Source organism: Oncorhynchus gorbuscha, linkage group LG23 (assembly GCF_021184085.1).
Source record: "Oncorhynchus gorbuscha isolate QuinsamMale2020 ecotype Even-year linkage group LG23, OgorEven_v1.0, whole genome shotgun sequence".
NCBI lineage: Eukaryota > Metazoa > Chordata > Actinopteri > Salmoniformes > Salmonidae > Oncorhynchus > Oncorhynchus gorbuscha.
Window position 1 is genome coordinate 21,580,570 of NC_060195.1, and position 19,140 is coordinate 21,599,709.

The 19,140-nt window shown below is 43.9% G+C and overlaps 1 protein-coding gene across 3 annotated transcripts in view; it reads right to left on the bottom strand.

The window, feature by feature from the left end:
• The window catches only part of LOC124010793 (storkhead-box protein 2-like), a 112,033-nt gene that overhangs the window by 61,629 nt on the left and 31,264 nt on the right, over positions 1 to 19,140 (bottom strand). Inside the window, exons 1-2 of one of the 3 annotated variants that reach the window (XM_046323457.1) lie at positions 11,988 to 13,031; positions 11,582 to 11,853 (exon numbers count right to left, since the gene is read on the bottom strand). The exons of 1 other annotated variant lie outside the window; for it this stretch is intronic. In XM_046323457.1, coding sequence (XP_046179413.1) covers positions 11,582 to 11,747 — 166 coding nt within the window. In that variant the 5' untranslated portion in view covers positions 11,748 to 11,853; positions 11,988 to 13,031. Of the gene's footprint in view, positions 1 to 11,581; positions 13,032 to 19,140 lie in introns of those variants that run through there. One more of the 3 variants, XM_046323456.1, reaches the window with a different exon arrangement.

The following is a 19,140-nucleotide window of genomic DNA, read 5'->3' on the forward strand; positions in this document are numbered from 1 at the left end:
TCCTCTTCCCAGCAAGTCTTCCCCGGGTCCTTGGTGCACAAGAGATGTGTTTTCTGCCAATAGACCTGGTAAAATAATGGTTCATAAACGGTATTTGGCATGAATGTCCGATAATTTTTTATTTTTTAAAAATCATTTTTTCCCTCTCAAATTTACAATTATTAATAGAGAAACAATTGAAGGCCTCCGAGTGGTGCAGTGGTCTAAGGCACTGCATCGCTAGGTTAGCTATGCCACTATAGATCCTGGTTCGAGTCCAGGCTCTGTCACAGCCGGCCGTGACCGGAATACCCTTGGGGCGGCGCACAATTGGCCCAACGTCACCCGGGTTAGGGGAGGGTTTGACCGGCAGGGATGTTCTTGTCCCATCGCGCACTAGCGACTCCTGTGGCTGGCTGGGTGCAATGCACGCCGACACGGTTGCCAGGTGTATGGTGTTTCCCCCAACACATTGGTAAGGCTGGCTTCCGGGTTAAGCGAGCATTGTGTCAAGAAGCAGTGCACCTGCTGGAGACCCTGCTGTAGCGCCACCTGTTGGAGACGCCTGCTATATACTGCTTCCCCGTCATCTAGTTCTAATGCTGCTTCCCCGTCATCTAGTTCTAATGCTGCTTCCCCGTCATCTAGTTCTAATGCTGCTTCCCCGTCATCTAGTTCTAATGCTGCTTCCCCGTCATCTAGTTCTAATGCTGCTTCCCCGTCATCTAGTTCTAATGCTGCTTCCCCGTCATCTAGTTCTAATGTTGCTTCCCGTCATCTAGTTCTAATGCTGCTTCCCGTCATCTAGTTCTAATGTTGCTTCCCGTCATCTAGTTCTAATGCTGCTTCCCCGTCATCTAGTTCTAATGCTGCTTCCCCGTCATCTAGTTCTAATGCTGCTTCCCGTCATCTAGTTCTAATGCTGCTTCCCGTCATCTAGTTCTAATGCTGCTTCCCCGTCATCTAGTTCTAATGCTGCTTCTCCGTCATCTAGTTCTAATGCTGCTTCCCCGTCATCTAGTTATAATGCTGCTTCTCCGTCATCTAGTTCTAATGCTGCTTCCCCGTCATCTAGTTCTAATGCTGCTTCCCCGTCATCTAGTTCTAATGCAGCTTCCCCGTCATCTAGTTCTAATGCTGCTTCCCCGTCATCTAGTTCTAATGCTGCTTCCCCGTCATCTAGTTATAATGCTGCTTCTCCGTCATCTAGTTATAATGCTGCTTCTCCGTCATCTAGTTCTAATGCTGCTTCCCCGTCATCTAGTTCTAATGCTGCTTCCCCGTCATCTAGTTTTAATGCTGCTTCCCCGTCATCTAGTTCTAATGCTGCTTCCCAGTCATCTAGTTATAATGCTGCTTTCCCGTCATCTAGTTATAATGCTGCTTCCCCGTCATCTAGTTCTAATGCTGCTTCCCCGTCATCTAGTTTTAATGCTGCTTCCCCGTCATCTAGTTCTAATGCTGCTTCTCCGTCATCTAGTTCTAATGCTGCTTCTCCGTCATCTAGTTCTAATGCTGCTTCCCCGTCATCTAGTTCTAATGCTGCTTCTCCGTCATCTAGTTCTAATGCTGCTTCCCCGTCATCTAGTTCTAATGCTGCTTCCCCGTCATCTAGTTCTAATGCTGCTTCCCCGTCATCTAGTTCTAATGTTGCTTCCCCGTCATCTAGTTCTAATGCTGCTTCCCGTCATCTAGTTCTAATGCTGCTTCCCCGTCATCTAGTTCTAATGTTGCTTCCCCGTCATCTAGTTCTAATGCTGCTTCCCCGTCATCTAGTTCTAATGCTGCTTCCCCATCATCTAGTTCTAATGCTGCTTCCCCGTCATCTAGTTCTAATGTTGCTTCCCCGTCATCTAGTTCTAATGCTGCTTCCCCGTCATCTAGTTCTAATCCTGCTTCCCCGTCATCTAGTTCTAATGCTGCTTCCCCGTCATCTAGTTCTAATGCTGCTTTCCTGTCATCTAGTTATAATGCTGCTTCCCCATCATCTAGAGTTAATCTGGCAGAGCAGGGTTACTGATGTCAGCATCTGGGATTCCAGAAGGTGACTGTTTATTTTTAGCTGGCACAATGTGTGTGCAGTGCACTGAGAGAGATTACATGTGCGAGTGTATGTGAGCGAGCGATTCAGTGAGCGAGTGAAAGTGAGCGAGGGAAATGGAGAGGAAATGGAGAGCGGGAGAGAAAGAGAGAAATCCCACAGAGGTGCATACTAGATATTAAAAGGAAGAGAGGGATAGAGAAGGGAGGGAGAGCGGGAGGAATGGTGACATATCATATCATTTGTAGGTCAGTCTTTTACAAATTCATGTTCCACTCATCTGTCCATCCAAAAATAATATTGATTTCAGAGGAAGGAGACTAATATATAATTTGGTGTGTGCTTATATTTATCCTATTTCACACATGTAAAAGTGTGCATACAGTGCATTGGGAAAGTATTCAGACCCCTTCCCCTTTTCCACATTTTGTTACGTTACAGCCTTATCGAAAATGGATTAGCATTTTTAAATTTTTTATTATCTCTCTCTATATATATATACACACATTGGGGCAAAAAAGTATTTAGTCAGCCACCAATTGTGCAAGTTCTCCCACTTAAAAAGACGAAAGAGGCCTGTAATTTTCATCATAGGTACACTTCAACTATGACAGACAAAATTAGAAAAAAAATCCAGAAAATCACATTGTAGGATTTTTAATTAATTTATTTGCAAATTATGGTGGAAAATAAGTATTTGGGCAATAACAAAAGTTTATCTCAAAACTTTGTTATATACCCTTTGTTGGCAATGACAGAGGTCAAATGTTTTCTGTAAGTCTTCACAAAGTTTTCACACACTGTTGCTGGTATTTTGGCCCATTCCTCCATGTAGATCTCCTCTAGAGCAGTGATGTTTTGGGGCTGTTGCTGGGCAACACAGACTTTCAACTCCCTCCAAAGATGTTCTATGGGGTTGAGATCTGGAGACTGGCTAGGCCACTCCAGGACCTTGAAATGCTTCTTACGAAGCCACTCCTTCGTTGCCCGGGCGGTGTGTTTGGGATCATTGTCATGCTGAAAGACCCAGCCACGATTCATCTTCAATGCCCTTGCTGATGGAAGGAGGTTTTCACTCAAAATCTCACGATACATGGCTCCATTCATTCTTTCCTTTACACGGATCAGTCATCCTGGTCCCTTTGCAGAAAAACAGCCCCAAAGCATGATGTTTCCACCCCCATGCTTCACAGTAGGTATAGTGTTCTTTGGATGCAACTCAGCATTCTTTGTCCTCCAAACACAACGAGTTGAGTTTTTACATAAAAATTATATTTTGGTTTCATCTGACCATATGACATTCTCCCAATCTTCTTCTGGATCATCCAAATGTTCTCTAGCAAACTTCAGACGGGCCTGGACATGTACTGGCTTAAGCAGGGGGACACTTCTAGCACTGCAGGATTTGAGTCCCTGGCGGCGTAGTGTGTTACTAATGGTAGGCTTTGTTACTTTGGTCCCAGCCCTATGCAGGTCATTCACTAGGTCTCCCCGTGTGGTTCTGGGATTTTTGCTCACCGGTCTTGTGATCATTTTGACCCCACGGGGTGAGATCTTGCGTGTAGCCCCAGATCAAGGGAGATTATCAGTGGTCTTGTATGTTTTCCATTTCCTAATAATTGCTTCCACAGTTGATTTCTTCAAACCAAGCTGCTTACCTATTGCAGAGTCAGTCTTCCCAACCTGGTGCAGGTCTACAATTTTGTTTCTGGTGTCCTTTGACAGCTCTTTGGTCTTGGCCATAGTGGAGTTTGGAGTGTGACTGTTTGAGGTTGTGGACAGGTGTCTTTTATACTGATAACAAGTTCAAACAGGTGCTATTAATACAGGTAACGAGGAGCCTCTTAAAGAGGCAGGTCTGTGAGAGCCAGAAATCTTGCTTGTTTGTAGGTGACCAAATACTTATTTTCCACCATAATTTGCAAATAAATTCATAAAAAATCCTACAATGTGATTTTCTGGATTTTTTCTCTCTCATTTTGTTTGTCATAGTTGACGTGTACCCATGATGAAAATTACAGGCCTCTCTCATATTTTTAAGTGGAAGAACTTGCACAATTGGCGGTTGACTAAATACTTTTTTGCCCCACTGTATATATTTTTAAAAACAGATATACCTTATTTAGATAAGTATTCAGACCCTTTGCTATGATACTCAAAATTGAGCTCAGGTGCATCATGTTTCCATTGATCATCCTTGAGATGTTTCAACAACTTGGAGTCCACCTGTGGTAAATTCAATTAATTGGACATCAGTCGGAAAGGCAAACACCTGTCTATATAAAAGGTCCTACAGTTGACAGTGCATGTCAGAACAAAAACCAAGCTATGAGATCAAAGGAATTGTCCGTAAAGCTCCAAGACAGGATTGTGTCGAGGCACAGATCTGAGGAAGGGTACCAAAACATTTCTGCAGCATTGAACGCCTTCAAGAACACAGTGGCCTCCATCATTCATAAATGGAAGAAGTTTGGAACTAACAAGACTCTTCCAGAACTGGCCACCTGGCTAAACTGAACAAGAGATGTGGAAAACCTTCCAGAAGGGCAACCATCTTTGCAGCACTCCACCAATCAGGCCTTTATGATAGAGTGGCCAGACAGAAGCCACTCCTTAGTAACAGGCATGACAGCCTGCTTGGAGTTTGCCAAAAAGGCACCTAAAGGACTCTCAGACCATGAGAAACAAGTTTCTCTGGTCTGATGGAACCAAGATTGAACTCTATGGCCTGAATGCCAAGCGTCACCTCTGGAGGAAAACTGTCACCATCCCTACAGTGAAGCATGGTGGGGGCAGCATCATGCTGTGGGGATGTTTTTCAGCTGCATGTACTGGGAGACTAGTCAGGATCGAGGGGAAGATGAACAGAGAAAAGTACAGAGAGATCCTTGATGAAAACCTGCTCCAGAGTGCTCAGGACCTAAGACAGAGGCAACGTTTCACCTTCCAACAGGACTACTAACCTAAGCACACAGCCAAGACATCGCAGGAGTGGCTTTGGGACAAGTCTCTGAATGTCCTTGAGTGGCCCAGCCAGAACCCGGACTTGAACCCGAACATCTCTGGAAAAACCTGAAAATAGCTGTGCAGTGATGCTCCCCATCCAACCTGACAGAGCTTGAGAGGATCTACAGAGAAAAATTGGAGAAACTCCCCAAATACAGGTGTGCCAAGCTCGTAGCATCATACCTAGTGGTTAGAGCGTTGGACTAGTAACCGGAAGGTTGCGAGTTCAAACCCCCGAGCTGACAAGGTACAAATCTGTCGTTCTGCCCCTGAACAGGCAGTTAACCCACTGTTCCCAGGCCGTCATTGAAAATAAGAATGTGTTCTTAACTGACTTGCCTGGTTAAATAAAGGTAAAAAAATAAAAAAAATAAAAAAATAGGCTATAATCGCTGCCAAAGGTGCTTCAACAAAGTACTGAGTAAAGGTGATGTGATGTTTATGGTTTTATTTTACTACATTTGTTAACATTTCAAAAAATTATGGGATATTGAGTGTTGATTGCTGAGAAAAAAAATCAACAATTGAATCAATTTTAGAATAAGGCTGAAACAAAAATGGGGAAAACTCTCCCTGAGACGCCCTTGGACAGTAGGGTCCAAGCCAGGGTCTGCCATTATCAACGGCAACCTTGGAGCAATTAGGGTTAAGTGCCTCAAGGGCACATCAATATATATTTTTTACCTTGTCGACTCGGGGATTCGTAGTAGCAACCTATGGGTTACTGGCCGAACACTCTAAACCACTACCTGTTGGCCTTAATATCTAGCAGAGTACTGCGGGTTGATTCTTCTCTCCAAGTTGAATACATTTCAATACAATGTAATGACTAGAACAGGAGCTTGGGAACATTACCCATCTTAAAGCGGTATCATATCACCCTATCTTTCCTGTTTCTCAGACTACATGTAGTAGATTTCCTTTGGCAGACATCAACGTTACACACTAGCCCACAGACTACACTGCTCGCGTCGCGTGTGCGAGCGTTGCAAAATCAATTTTGAAATCTATATTATTTAATTATTGCACTCACTCTGCTTGCGAGCGTCTGTGTTGCCAAGGACTAAAGTAGAAGTCAGTTCTATTTGTGATGCAGATCGCGCTGCAAGTCCTGCCTCTCCCATCTCCTCATTGGTTTGCAGAAGCAGATACCCACGTGCCATCTCCTCATTGGCTATACCTACGTAGGTGATTGAAAGGCAAACTGTGTTGTCGGTCGTCGTGGTAATACTATGAAAGTTTAGATGCCAATCACCATATAAGTTCAAAGAAAAGAAGAAAAGGCCTGGAAGGAGGAAAGATGACTAGAAACGATTCGGTTGACCGTTTTATGTGTGGATTAATTGTCGGAGTAGGGGACCTTGTGCATTTCAGGTAAAATAACAACTCAATGTTTATATCCCAGGACAAATTAGCTAGCTACAGCAACCTAGCTACATAGGACAAATTAGATAGCAAGTGCAAGCTAGCTAGCCAAATTGCCATAAATGTTTCATGCTTTTCGACCTGTCCCCAAATTAATGTAATTGGTTCAGAGTTGGTTTTGATATTTTAACCTGCATTTCGTGATCGTGTTTGGTGTGGGGGGGACAAAATAAATTTATGCACGATGGCGCATGCGCGCACCAGTTTGGGTTCCGTGTAAGGATTGGGAGGCATTTACTTGCCAAGTGCTCTTAAAAGCTCTCCCCACAGTCAAAAGTTTACTTTACAAAACCATGAGGAAAGAGGAGGCTTAAAACCATGAGGAAAGAGGAGGCTTAAAACCATGAGGATAGGGGAGGTTTAAAAACCATGAGGAAAGAGGCTTAAAACCATGAGGATTGGGGAGGTTTAAAACCATGAGTAAAGAGGAGGCTTAAAACCATGAGAATATGGGAGGTTTAAAAACCATGAGGAAAGAGGAGGCTTAAAACCATGAGGATAGGGGAGGTTTAAAAACCATGAGGAAAGAGGAGGCTTAAAAGACAGGCAGCTTTTCCTTTGTGGTTATCTTCTACACTAGACGCATACAGGTCAGAGACAAGGACATACTGTACAGTATATATACAGCAGTATGTAGACACCCCTTCAAATGAGTGCGATCCGGCTATTTCAGCCACACCCTTTGCTGACAGGTGTATAGAATCGAGCACACAGCCATGCAATCTCCATAGACAAACATTGACAGTAGAATGGTCTTACTGAATATTTCCCTTCCCAGAAGAGTGGAGGCTATTATATCGGCAAAGGGGGGACCAACTCCGTATTAATGCCCATGATTTTGGAATGAGATGTTCGATGAGCACGTGTCCACATACTTTTGGTCATGTAGTGTATGTCTGCCACATACACCCACAGAGACAGACACACAATTTCGCTAATGGATTTGGGACAATATCCAAAAATGCCCCATAGTCTTTCTGTACAATGCAATGTTGAATGATAGCTCCTTCCTATCTCACCTGGCTGTCTCACCTAGGGAAGGAAACCCTGACTTCCTCAATCTTCGGGTTCATGTTCTAATTTTCCCCTTCAAGCTGAATTCAGCTGACACACAATAAAAGCTTGGGATGCATTTCTGCCTGTGGAATGTTCATAGTTTACGTAGCAATGACAAATGCATTTACTTGAATTTTTTATGTTCTTTGCAGTAGAGATCGACCGATTAATCGGAATGGCCGATTAATTGAGGCCGATTTCAAGTTTTCATAACAATCGGTATTTTTGGACGCCGATTATGCCTGTTTTTTATTTATATATATATATTTTTTTGACACATTCTTACTTTCAATGACAGCCAAGGAACAGTGGGTTAACTGCCTTGTTCAGGGGCAGAACAATTTTTTTTTTACCTTGTCAGCTCGGGGATTCAATTTTGCAACCTTACAGTTAACTAGTCTAACGCTCTAACCACCTGCCTCACTAGGAGCCTGCCTGTTACGCGAATGCAGTAAGAAGCCAAGGTAAGTTGCTAGCTAGCATTAAACTTAATCAATCATAATATAGTTATACTAGTTATAACTACACATGATTCAAATCAAATCAAAATCAAATTTTATTTGTCACATACACATGGTTAGCAGATGTTAATGCGAGTGTAGCGAAATGCTTGTGCTTCTAGTTCCGACAATGCAGTGATAACCAACAAGTAATCTAACTAACAATTCCAAAACTTCATGATTGATGATATTACTAGTTTATCTCCAACGTGTACCTAACCATAAACACCAATGCCTTTCTTAAAATCAATACACAGAAGTATATATTTTTAAACCTTCATATTTAGCTAAAATAAATCCAGGTTAGCAGGCAATATTAACCAGGTGAAATTGTGTCACTTCTCTTGCGTTCATTGCACACAGAGTCAGGGTATATGCAACAGTTTGGGCCGCCTGGCTCTTTGCGAACTAATTTGCCAGAATTTTACGTAATTATGACATAACATTGAAGGTTGTGCAATGTAACAGGAATATTTAGACTGATGGATGCCACCCGTTAGATAAAATACCGAACGGTTCTGTATTTCACTGAAAGAATAAACGTTTTGTTTTTGAAATGATAGTTTCCTGATTCGACCATATTAATGACCTAAGGCTCGTATTTCTGTGTGTTATTATGTTATAATTAAGTCTATGATTTGAGAGAGCAGTCTGACTGTGCGATGGTAGGCACCAGCAGGCTCGTAAGCATTCATTCAAACAGCACTTTCGTGTGTTTTGCCAGCTGCTCTTCGCAATGCTTCAAGCATTGCGCTGTTTATGACTTCAAGCCTATCAACTCCCGAGTTTAGACTGGTGTAACCGATGTGAAATGGCTAGCTAGTTAGCGGGGTGCGCGCTAATAGTGTTTCAAAATTCACTCGATCTGAGACTTGGAGTAGTTGTTCCCCTTGCTCTGCATGGGTAACGCTGCTTCGACGGTGGCTGTTGTCGTTGTGTTCCTGGTTCGAGCCGAAGTAGGAGCGAGGAGAGGGATGGAAGTTACACTGGCAACACTAAAGTGCCTATAAGAACATCCAATAGTCAAAGGTATATGAAATACAAATGTTATAGAGATAAATAGTCCTATAATTCCTATAATAACTACAACCTAAAATGTCTTACCTGGGAATATTGAAGACTCATGTTAAAAGGAACCACCAGCTCTCATATGTTCTCATGTTCTGAGCAAGGAACTTAAACGTTAGCTTTTTTACATGGCACATATTGCACTTTTACTTTCTACTTCAACACTTCGTTTTTGCATTATTTAAACCAAATTGAACATGTTACATTATTTATTTGAGGATAAATAGATTTTATTGATGTATTATATTAAGTTAAACTAAGTGTTCATTCAGTTCCTTCAGTTAATCGGTGTCTTCTTTTTTGGGTCCTCCAATAATCGGTATCGGCATTGAAAAATCATAATCGGTCGACCTCTACTTTGCAGTGAAAGGCCAGGGAACAAGCCAATATTAATGCACCAAACCAATCAACTGCCCAGGAATCTTTGAGCTTTGGGATGGAGAACCATGATACTATCAGAACCAGATATTTAGTCCCCATGTAAAACCCATGAGAGAACTAATGACATTAGAGAACATTAAGACTGAGCACAAGGTCCAGCTTAGCTGCAGCTCCCCCTCTGGCCACGAAGGCTATGTCCAAAAGGACACCCTATACCCTACATAGAGCTGTATTTCTGACCAGAGCCTTATAAGCCCTGCTCAAAAGCAGTGCACTATATAGGGAATAGGGAGCCATGTGGGACGAAGCCCAAAGCGGAGGGTGTTTATCTCTAAACAATGCCTGTGATTGTGACTGACCCTCTAATGCTGCTGCAGCCTATGAGACAAGGTCTATGGTTAAGGCCATAAGTCAGCCAGCCCCTTACTACAATCCACCGGCTTCTTACCACCACTGGTTCATATGATGCCCTCATACGCAAAGGAATAGTTTAGTCGGGAGTACTCTGCCAAATGGCTGAAATTCATATATATGATCATGTATTATTCCTTTGTAGTGCCCTGTGTTTTGGCTAGTCATGTCACATGACCTGGATTTGAACCTTTATTTAAAGCTTTTTCATCAAATTGTCCCCTTTTCTTTTTTATGTAAGATGGTCCAGGACCATCCTCAGACAATTGCTTTCAATCGTCATTTCTGGAAAAAGTTTAAAATAAAGTTTAAAATCCAGGTTATGGGACATGATTAACCAAAACACAGGGTCCTATTTGTTTAATATGCGTGAATATTCTCTTGTTATTGTTTACTTTGTGGAGTGGCATCATGTAGATCAGCTGCCAGGATGTTGTATTGTGTAAAGCCTATTCTTCCTATTTGAAAAGCTACTGTAGCTGCTGGCTCTCAGACTGTCCACTGCTGACGCACACAGAAAACCCTCGACCAACAAAATTGAGCAAAAATGGTTCTGGCTCTGTCTCCCCGGGCATGTATTCTAATTTGAGGTCTTTTTCCTCCAATTCATATTCATTTCCAATAATGGCCATGGCCATTTACCCTCTGACCCGCTGTGTTGCTAGGAAACTTGAAGAGGCCTTGAATCAATGTAAGTCTTGGCGGTCCTCGGCTCAGCCTCCATTCAGCCTTTCTCTATGGGCTCGTTCAGGCTGAAAATACTCAGGCTCTCCTTTTCTCTGCCTAAGCAAACTGATTGGAGACATTCTCAGGCCCCCTAACATACATCCCAGCTCCATCGGTTTGTGTCAGCTCTGCTCCCCACATTAACAAGTCATTAAATCAACTCTGAGGTTAGGCACGTTTAAAAAATTATTAGGATGGAGGAAACAAAACAGAACATCCTGGCACTGTGCGTTGTAGAGTGCCAATGCATTCTGGGGTTTGTGGTTAGCAGGGGGACTACATCTTCTGCTGAAAAGAAACGCGGGAGGTTGTCTTTTTCCTTTGATAAGCTACATGAACGAGGCCTACTGCTGAATATTAATCAGACAAGGCCAATAGGGCCCTCTCTCTCTCTCTCTTTTCATTATCAAAATGAGCTGTTTTACCAACAATGAAACATTATGGTTAAAATATCCCTTGCATATTGTAGGCTATTTTCTCTCTGGCACAGGTGATTGCCTGCATTTTAAATGCTGTTTCCCAAGCATTACAAGCATGTTTAGCTGGTGTCATCTGACCCTGGTCCTGCCCGGTCCAATTGTTTGTCATCAGCCAAGATTCAGACAAAGGCCTCTGCACTGTCTGATTCAACCCTAGATCTGATCAGCCTGCTGAATCATACCAACTAACTCAGCCTTTTGACACAATGCTACCATTCCAGACTGATGTTCAGCCGTTAAGATACTATCATGAAAAATCATGGTGGTAAAAATACAGTGATGTCATCATGTAATATTGCTGGGTCCATCTATAATAACAGAGACACATTGTAATTTGTAAAGCAAATAATAGGTTGACATATTTCAAGACAAACAAGTACCTCGCCTGGAAAAATGTAAACTCCAACATCATCACACCTTACTACAGTACAAACAGCAACACACACACAGAATGAGCCGTAGTAGCTAGCTCCATGTCGACGGAGCAGAGCAGAGACTGACAGACCCACCTGATGTCATGTAGCCCCGGGGGGACTGGCAGATGTACTGAGGGGGGTAGTGTTTGTGAAGGCGGTAGTCCTTCTCGCTGCGGGACCGGGTGCGTTCCGAGGCCCGGTCCGAGAAATCTGAGCTGGGCCAGGCCCGACGCAGGGTGGTGCTCTGTGTCTTCTTCATGGGGAGGCAGGGAGGGAGGGAGGGCTAGGCTGACCTCCTGAGGGTTGTTGATACACCCGTCCCCACATCCACCCTGAGGGAGGGCTACACCTCAGCCCAGGTCAGGCTGGAGACATGGAAGCAGGCAGCTAGATCACTGGAATACTATTACTCTCCCTCCGTCTCTCTCCCTGCCACACACACACACACACACACATACACACACACACACAAACTCACGGCACGATCTCACAGACAAACCGTGGTAACGCTAGCTGCTTGGCTGAATGCTGTGGGAAGGTCTCGTTCCTTTTCCTTGAGTGATCCAAAAGCAGAGGCAGCGTCCAGCGATGCATTACCTTCCTCCGTCTGCCATTAATCCAGGCTTCCAAGCCTCCAGCTTCAGCGTGACCAGAGACAAACGAACACTGGGGGGGGGGGGGGGGTTGGGGCAGTGGGGCAGCGTGAGAGACCCCGAAATCCAGACAATAGCTCAATTCAGTGCGGGAGGGAGGGCTTGGCTAACCACGAGCCGCGAACACAAAAGAGGCCAAACAGATGAGATCTGCAGCCAGGGGAGGGCTGTCCAGAGCCAGTGTCACTCACCGTCTCCCTGGACTCCCAGAGAAAAGGACGGGAAGCTCTGTGCCGTGCCGTGGGCCCTGCGCCAAGCCAAACAGCACATGAACAAACAAAACCCCAACCCTCCTCTCCTCTAATCAAAATCCAATCAGGGAAATCTGTGAAGCAAAAGTGCAAAAAAATAAACGCTTCTTCATCAGTAGCAGGCGATCCCCTGTTAAAACTGGTCCATCCACGGCCACAGCTCTCTCTCCTTCAGAAAGGGTGTGTAGTGAGCGAGCGTATCTATGCTCTGTCTGCGCGTGTGTGGATGGATGATGGAGGATGGGAGCTTGATACATATGAGCGAGGATAAGAAAAACACACGGGCGCGCAGGGAGGAAAACCACCCAGCCAGTGTGTATGAGCAGAAAGCAATGACTTTCTCCTTTCCTTTGTATTCCTGTTTTTCTCCTCCAACCCTCAGTGCGGCAGTCTCTCTCCCTCGCTCTCTCTTAAAGCAGTCTCTCGCTCTCCTTTACAGCTCTCTCTCTTAAAGCAGTCTCTCGCTCTCCTTTACAGCTCTCTCTCTTAAAGCAGTCTCTCGCTCTCCTTTACAGCTCTCTCTCTTAAAGCAGTCTCTCGCTCTCCTTTACAGCTCTCTCTCTCTCTCTCTCTCTCTCTCTCTCTCCGGCTGTGTTGTTGTCCTGAACGTCTACTCTGCTCACAGATCCGGCTGCTCTGGAAGAGGAGTGGGTGAGGGAGGGAGGGAGGGAGGCAGGCAGGGAGGGGGAGGGAGGCAGGCAGGCAGGGAGGGGGGAGGGAGGGAGGAGGGAGGCAGGCAGGGAGGGAGGCAGGCAGGCAGGGAGGGAGGAGGGAGGCAGGGAGGGGGGGAGCAGGAAGCAAGTCAGTCAGCCCCCCTGTCCCATGCCAATGGAGGAGCTGTCTTGAGTTAGACTCACTGATCCTGTCAGGCTTTGCATTTCAATGTTGAAACTCCCTTTAGGCTCCCACAGCCCCCCTGGCTCCCAGCCCAGCCTATGAGTGAAGAGCTGGATGGTTATTTACATACAAAGCTGTCCAATTTATAGAAACTCTGCCTCAAGTTTTAACCTCTTCCACCTCAGAAGGAGAAAGAAAACTCTTATCGGCTGCTCCTGCTAAAAGACACTGTCCTGCTGCATTTGCCTTCTCTCCACTCTGTGAGCTCTCGTTCCACCTCTTCTTCCTATCCTCCCTCCTCTGCTCAGGGTCATCCGCAGGGTCCCCATGATTTCCACTCACTCGTTAGGATTCAGTCCAACAGCTGCAGTAGCAATTCCTCAGGAATGAGAGTTTGAGAGATAATTCCACGACAGCAAGGCGGCAGGGAGTGGAGTGGGCTGGCTGGAAGAATTGGAGCCTCTCTCTCGTTTCTCTCTCCCTCGTTTCGCTCTCACTCGTTTCTCTCTCCCCGTCTCTGTGAGCTTGATCAGTATATCTCATCCTCAGGACGATGGGTTGTCTCTCAGAGATGGCGTTTGTTTCCATTCAGACAGACTCCAGCCAGCCTACCAGCTCAGAGTGAGAGCAGAACACCTCCGCTCCACAAGCTCTCCACATCAGGAATACGATGACAGCTAGCGAGAGGCAGGAGACAAATTCTACATACATTAAATATAAATCAAGATGCACTAAAGTGCACTGTGTTCACGTATGTTCACATAAAGTGCAGGCAGGGAAAGAGGTACTTCAGAGTTAGCCTGGATTTCAGGATAGTCTGTGTTTCATTGAAATCCACTGAAGAAACATGAGAAATGGTATATTCCTCTCTGCGCTAGAACTGGGCAATATATTGAATTAATTTGAATTGATGTTTGTTATGCGATATGCCTGTAAAGCAAAAACATTCAAAATGTTGATCTATATCGTGAATCGCCCATATGTTAGAAAACAATTCCGATATGATTTTTAAGCCATATCGCCCAGCCCTACTCTGAGCCAACCATTCATCTCATTCTCTAATTTGTCCAATGAAGATGAGGTCAGAGTTCACTGTTTGGGAATAAAGACAACTTCTCCACCATATTTCCTCTGTAGGAATGGCCCAGCTGGACAATAATGTGACTGACTTAGCCACAGCCAAAAGAACAGTCACAGATTAAAGGAAGAATCAAAATACAGTGTGTTCAGAAAGTATTCACACCCCTAGACCTTTTCCACATTTTGTTCTGTTACAGCCCAAACTTAAAATGGTGAAAAAATATGTTTTAAATCCCCCACTGGCCTACACACACAAACACAATACCCCATAATGTCAAAGTAGAATTATGTTCTTCAAAATGTTGACAAATTCATTAAAAAGGAAAATGTGAAATGTCTTGAGTCAACATATATTCAACCCCTTTTTTATAGCAATCTTAAATATGTTCAGGAGTAAACATTTTCTTAACAAGTCACATAATATGTTGCATAACAGTGTCTCTCTCTCGGAGGACCTGAGCCCTAGGACTATGCCTCAGGACTACCTGGCATGATGACTCCTTGCTGTCCCCAGTCCACCTGGCCGTGCTGCTGCTCCAGTTTTAACTGTTCTGCCTGCGGCTAAGGAACCCTGACCTGTTCACCGGATGTGCTTCCTGTCCCAGACCTGCTGTTTTCAACTCTCTAGAGACAGCAGGAGCGGTAGAGATACTCTCAATGATCGGCTTTGAAAAGCCAACTAACATTTACTCCGTAGGTGCTGACCTGTCGCACCCTCGACAACTACTGTGATTATTATTATTTGACCATGCTGGTCATTTATGAACATTTGAACATCTTGGCCATGTTCTGTTATAATATCCACTTGGCACAGCCAGAAGAGGACTGGCCACCCCTCATAACCTGGTTCCTCTCTAGGTTTCTTCCTAGGTTCTGGCCTTTCTAGGGAGTTTTTCCTAGCCACCGTGCTTCCACACCTGCATTGCTTGCTGTTTGGGGTTTTAGGCTGGGTTTCTGTACAGCACATTGAGATGTCAGCCGATCTAAGAAGGGCTATATAAATACATTTGATTAAACTGTTTTTTTACGAGTACTTCATCTCTGTACCTCACACATAAAAGTATCTGTAAAGGTCCCTCAGTCGAGCAGTGAATTTCAAACACAGATTCAACTAAAAAACAGCTAGGTTTTCGAATGCCTCACAAAGAAGGGCACATTGGTAGATGGTATTTTTTTATTTTATAAAAGCAGACATTGAATATCCATTTGACCATGGTGAAGTAATTAATTACACTACAAAGACAGGCATCTTCCTAACTCAGTTGCCAGAGATGAAGGAAACCGCCCAGTGATTTCACCAAGAGGTCAATGGTGACTTTAAGTTACAGAGTTTAGTGCAGTGATAGGAAAAAACTGAGGATGGATCAACAATATTGTAGTTACTCCACAATACTAACCTAAATGACAGAGTGAAAAGAAGGAAGCCTGTACAGAATCAATTATATTAAAACATGCATCCTGTTGTAATAAGGCACTTAAGTAAAACTGCAAAAAATGTGGCAAAGAAATGAACTTAATAATATAATAATATATGCCATTTAGCAGACACTTTTATCCAAAGCGACTTACAGTCATGTGTGCATACATTCTACGTATGGGTGGTCCCGGGAATCGAACCCACTACCCTGGCGTTACAAGCGCCATGCTCTACCAACTGAGCTACAGAAGGAACTTCATTCCTGAATATAGAAAGCGTTATGTTTGGGGTAAATCCAACACAACACATCACTGAGTACGCATAGTGCTGGCTGCATCATGTGATGGGTATGCTTGTCATTGGCAACGACTACAGAGTTTTTTATGATACAAATAAATGGAATAGAGCTAAGCACAAGCAAAATCTTAGAGGAAAACCTCACTCAGTCTGCTTTCCAATAGACACATGTACATTTCAGCAGGACAATAACAAAAAACAAATATACACTGGAGTTGCAAATATACACTGGAGTTGCTTACCAAGACAACACTGAATGTTCCTGAGTGGCCTAGTTACAGTTTTGACATACACCACCAATCAAAAGTTTGGACACACCTACTCATACCAGAGTATTTCTTAATTTTTTTACTATTGTCTACATAGAATAATAGTGAAGACTTCAAAACTATGAAATAACACATATTGAATCATGTAGTAAACAAATAGCCAACCTTTGCCTTGATGACAGCTTTGCACACTCTCGACCAGCTTCATGAGGTAGTCACCTGGATTCCATTTCAATTAACAGGTGTGCCTCGTTAAAAGTTCATTTGTGGAATTTATTTCCTCCTTTAATGCATTTGAGCCAATTTTGTGACAACGTAGGGGGGCGGTTACAGAAAATAGCCCTATTTGATAAAAGACCAAGTCCATATTATGGCAAGAACAGCTCAAATAAGCAAAGAGAAATGACAGTCCATCATTACTTTAAGACATGAAGGACAGTCAATATGGAAAATTTCAAGAACTTTGAAAGTTTCTTCAAGTGCAGTTGCAAAAACCATCAAGCGCTATGATGAAACTGGCTCTCATGAGGACCGCCACAGGAAAGGAAGACCCAGAGGTACTTCTGCTGCAAAGGATAAGTTCATTAGAGTTGCCAGCCTCAGAAATTGCATCCCCAAAAAATCTTCACAGAGTTCAAGTAACAGACACATCTCAACATCAACTGTTCAGAGGAGACTGTGTGAATCAGGCCTTCATGGTCGAATTGCTGCAAAGAAACCACTACTAAAGGACACCAATAAGAAGAATGTCACGCCTGCTCCCCCTTCCTGGAGCTCGAGGGCGTCAGGCTACCCGTCTTTACACGCACCTGTCAACATCAGACGGCCTACAGGGAGGAGGTGAGGGCCCTCGGAGTGTGGTGTCAGGAAAATAACCTCTCACTCAACGTCAACAAAACAAAGGAGATGATTGTGGACTTCAGGAAACAGCAGAGGGAGCACCACCCCATCCACATCGATGGGACAGTAGTGGAGAAGGTGGAAAGTTAAGTTCCTCGGCGTACACATCACGGACACACTGAAATGGTCCACCCTCACAGACATCGTGGTGAAAAAAGCGCAACAGCGCCACTTCAGGAGGCTGAAGAAATGGGGCATGTCAGCTAAAACGCTCAAACTTTTACAGATGCACAAACGATAGCATCCTGTCGGGCTGTATCACAGCCTGGTACAGCAACTGCTCCGCCCACAATCGCAAGGCTCTCCAGAGGGTAGTGCGGTCTGCACAACGCATCACCGGGGGAAAACTACCTGCCCTCCAGGACACCTACAGCACCCGATGTTACAAGAAAGGCCAAAAAGATCATCAAGGAGAGCAATCACTCGAGCCACTGCCTGTTCACCCCGCTATCATCCAGAAGGCAAGGTCAGTACAGGTGCATCAAAGCGGGGTTCGAGAGACTGAAAAACAGCTTCCATCTCAAGGCCATCGGACTGTTAAACAGCCATCACTAACAGAGTGGCTGCTGCCAACATACAGATTCAAATCTCTGGCCACTTAAATAAAAGTAATACATGGATTTAATAAAGGTATCACTAGTCACTTTAAATAACACCACTTTAATCATGTCTACACATCCTACATTACTCGTCTCATACAGTTGAAGTCAGAAGATTACATACACCAAAGTCAAATACATTTCAACTCAGTTTTTCACAATTCCTGACATTTAGTCTTAGGTTAGTTAGGATCACTACTTTATTTTAAGAATGTGAAATGTCAGAATAATAGTAGAGAGGATGATTTATTTCAGCTTTTATTTCTTTTATCACATTCTTTCATCACATTCCCAGTGGGTCAGATGTTTTCATACACTCAATTAGTATTTGGTAGCATTGCCTTTAAATTGTTTAACTTGGGTCAAACGTTTCAGGTGGCCTTCCACAAGCTTCCCACAATAAGTTGGGTGAATTTTGGCCAATACATTGACTGAATACCTTGACTTTGCTGTCCTTAAGCCATTTTGCCACAACTTTGGAAGTGTGCTTGGGGTCATTGTCCATTTGGAAGTCCCATTAACGACCAAGCTTTAACTTCATGACTGATGTGTTGAGATGTTGCTTCAATATATCCACATAATTTTCCTTTCCTCATGATGCCATCTATTTTGTGAAGTTCACCAGTCCCCCCTGCAGCAAAGCACCCCCACAACATGCTGCCACCCACGTGCTTCACGGTTGGGATGGTGTTTGTCGGCTTGCAAGCATCCCCCTTTTTCCTCCAAACATGACCATGGTCATTATGGCCAGAGGACATTTCTCCAAAAAGTACGATCTTTGTCCCCATGTGCAGTTGCAAACCGTAGTCTGGCTTTTTTATGGCGGTTTGGACCAGTGGATTCTTCCTTGCTGGGCGGCCTTTCAAGTTATGTTGATATAGGACTCGTTTTACTGTGGATATAGATACATTTGTACCTGTTTTCCTCAGCATCTTCACAAGGTCCTTTGCTGTTGTTCTGGGATTGATTTGCACTTTTTGTACCTAAGTACATTCATCTCTAGGGGACAGAATGAGTCTCCTTCCTGAGCGGTATGGCGGCTGCGTGGTCCCATGGTGTTATACTTGTGTTCTACTCTTTGTACAGATGAACGTGGTACATTCAGGCGTTTGGAAATTGCTCTTGGCTGATTTATTTTGATTTTCCCAAGAGGCACTGAGTTTGAAGGTAGGCCTTGAAATACATCCACGGGTATACCTCCAATTGACTCAAATTATGTCAATAAGCTTAGCAGAAGTGTCTAAAGCCATAACATAATATTCTGGAATTTTCCAAGCTGTTTAAAAGGCACAGTCAACTTAGTGTATGTAAACTTCTGACCCACTGAAATTGTGATACAGTGAATTATA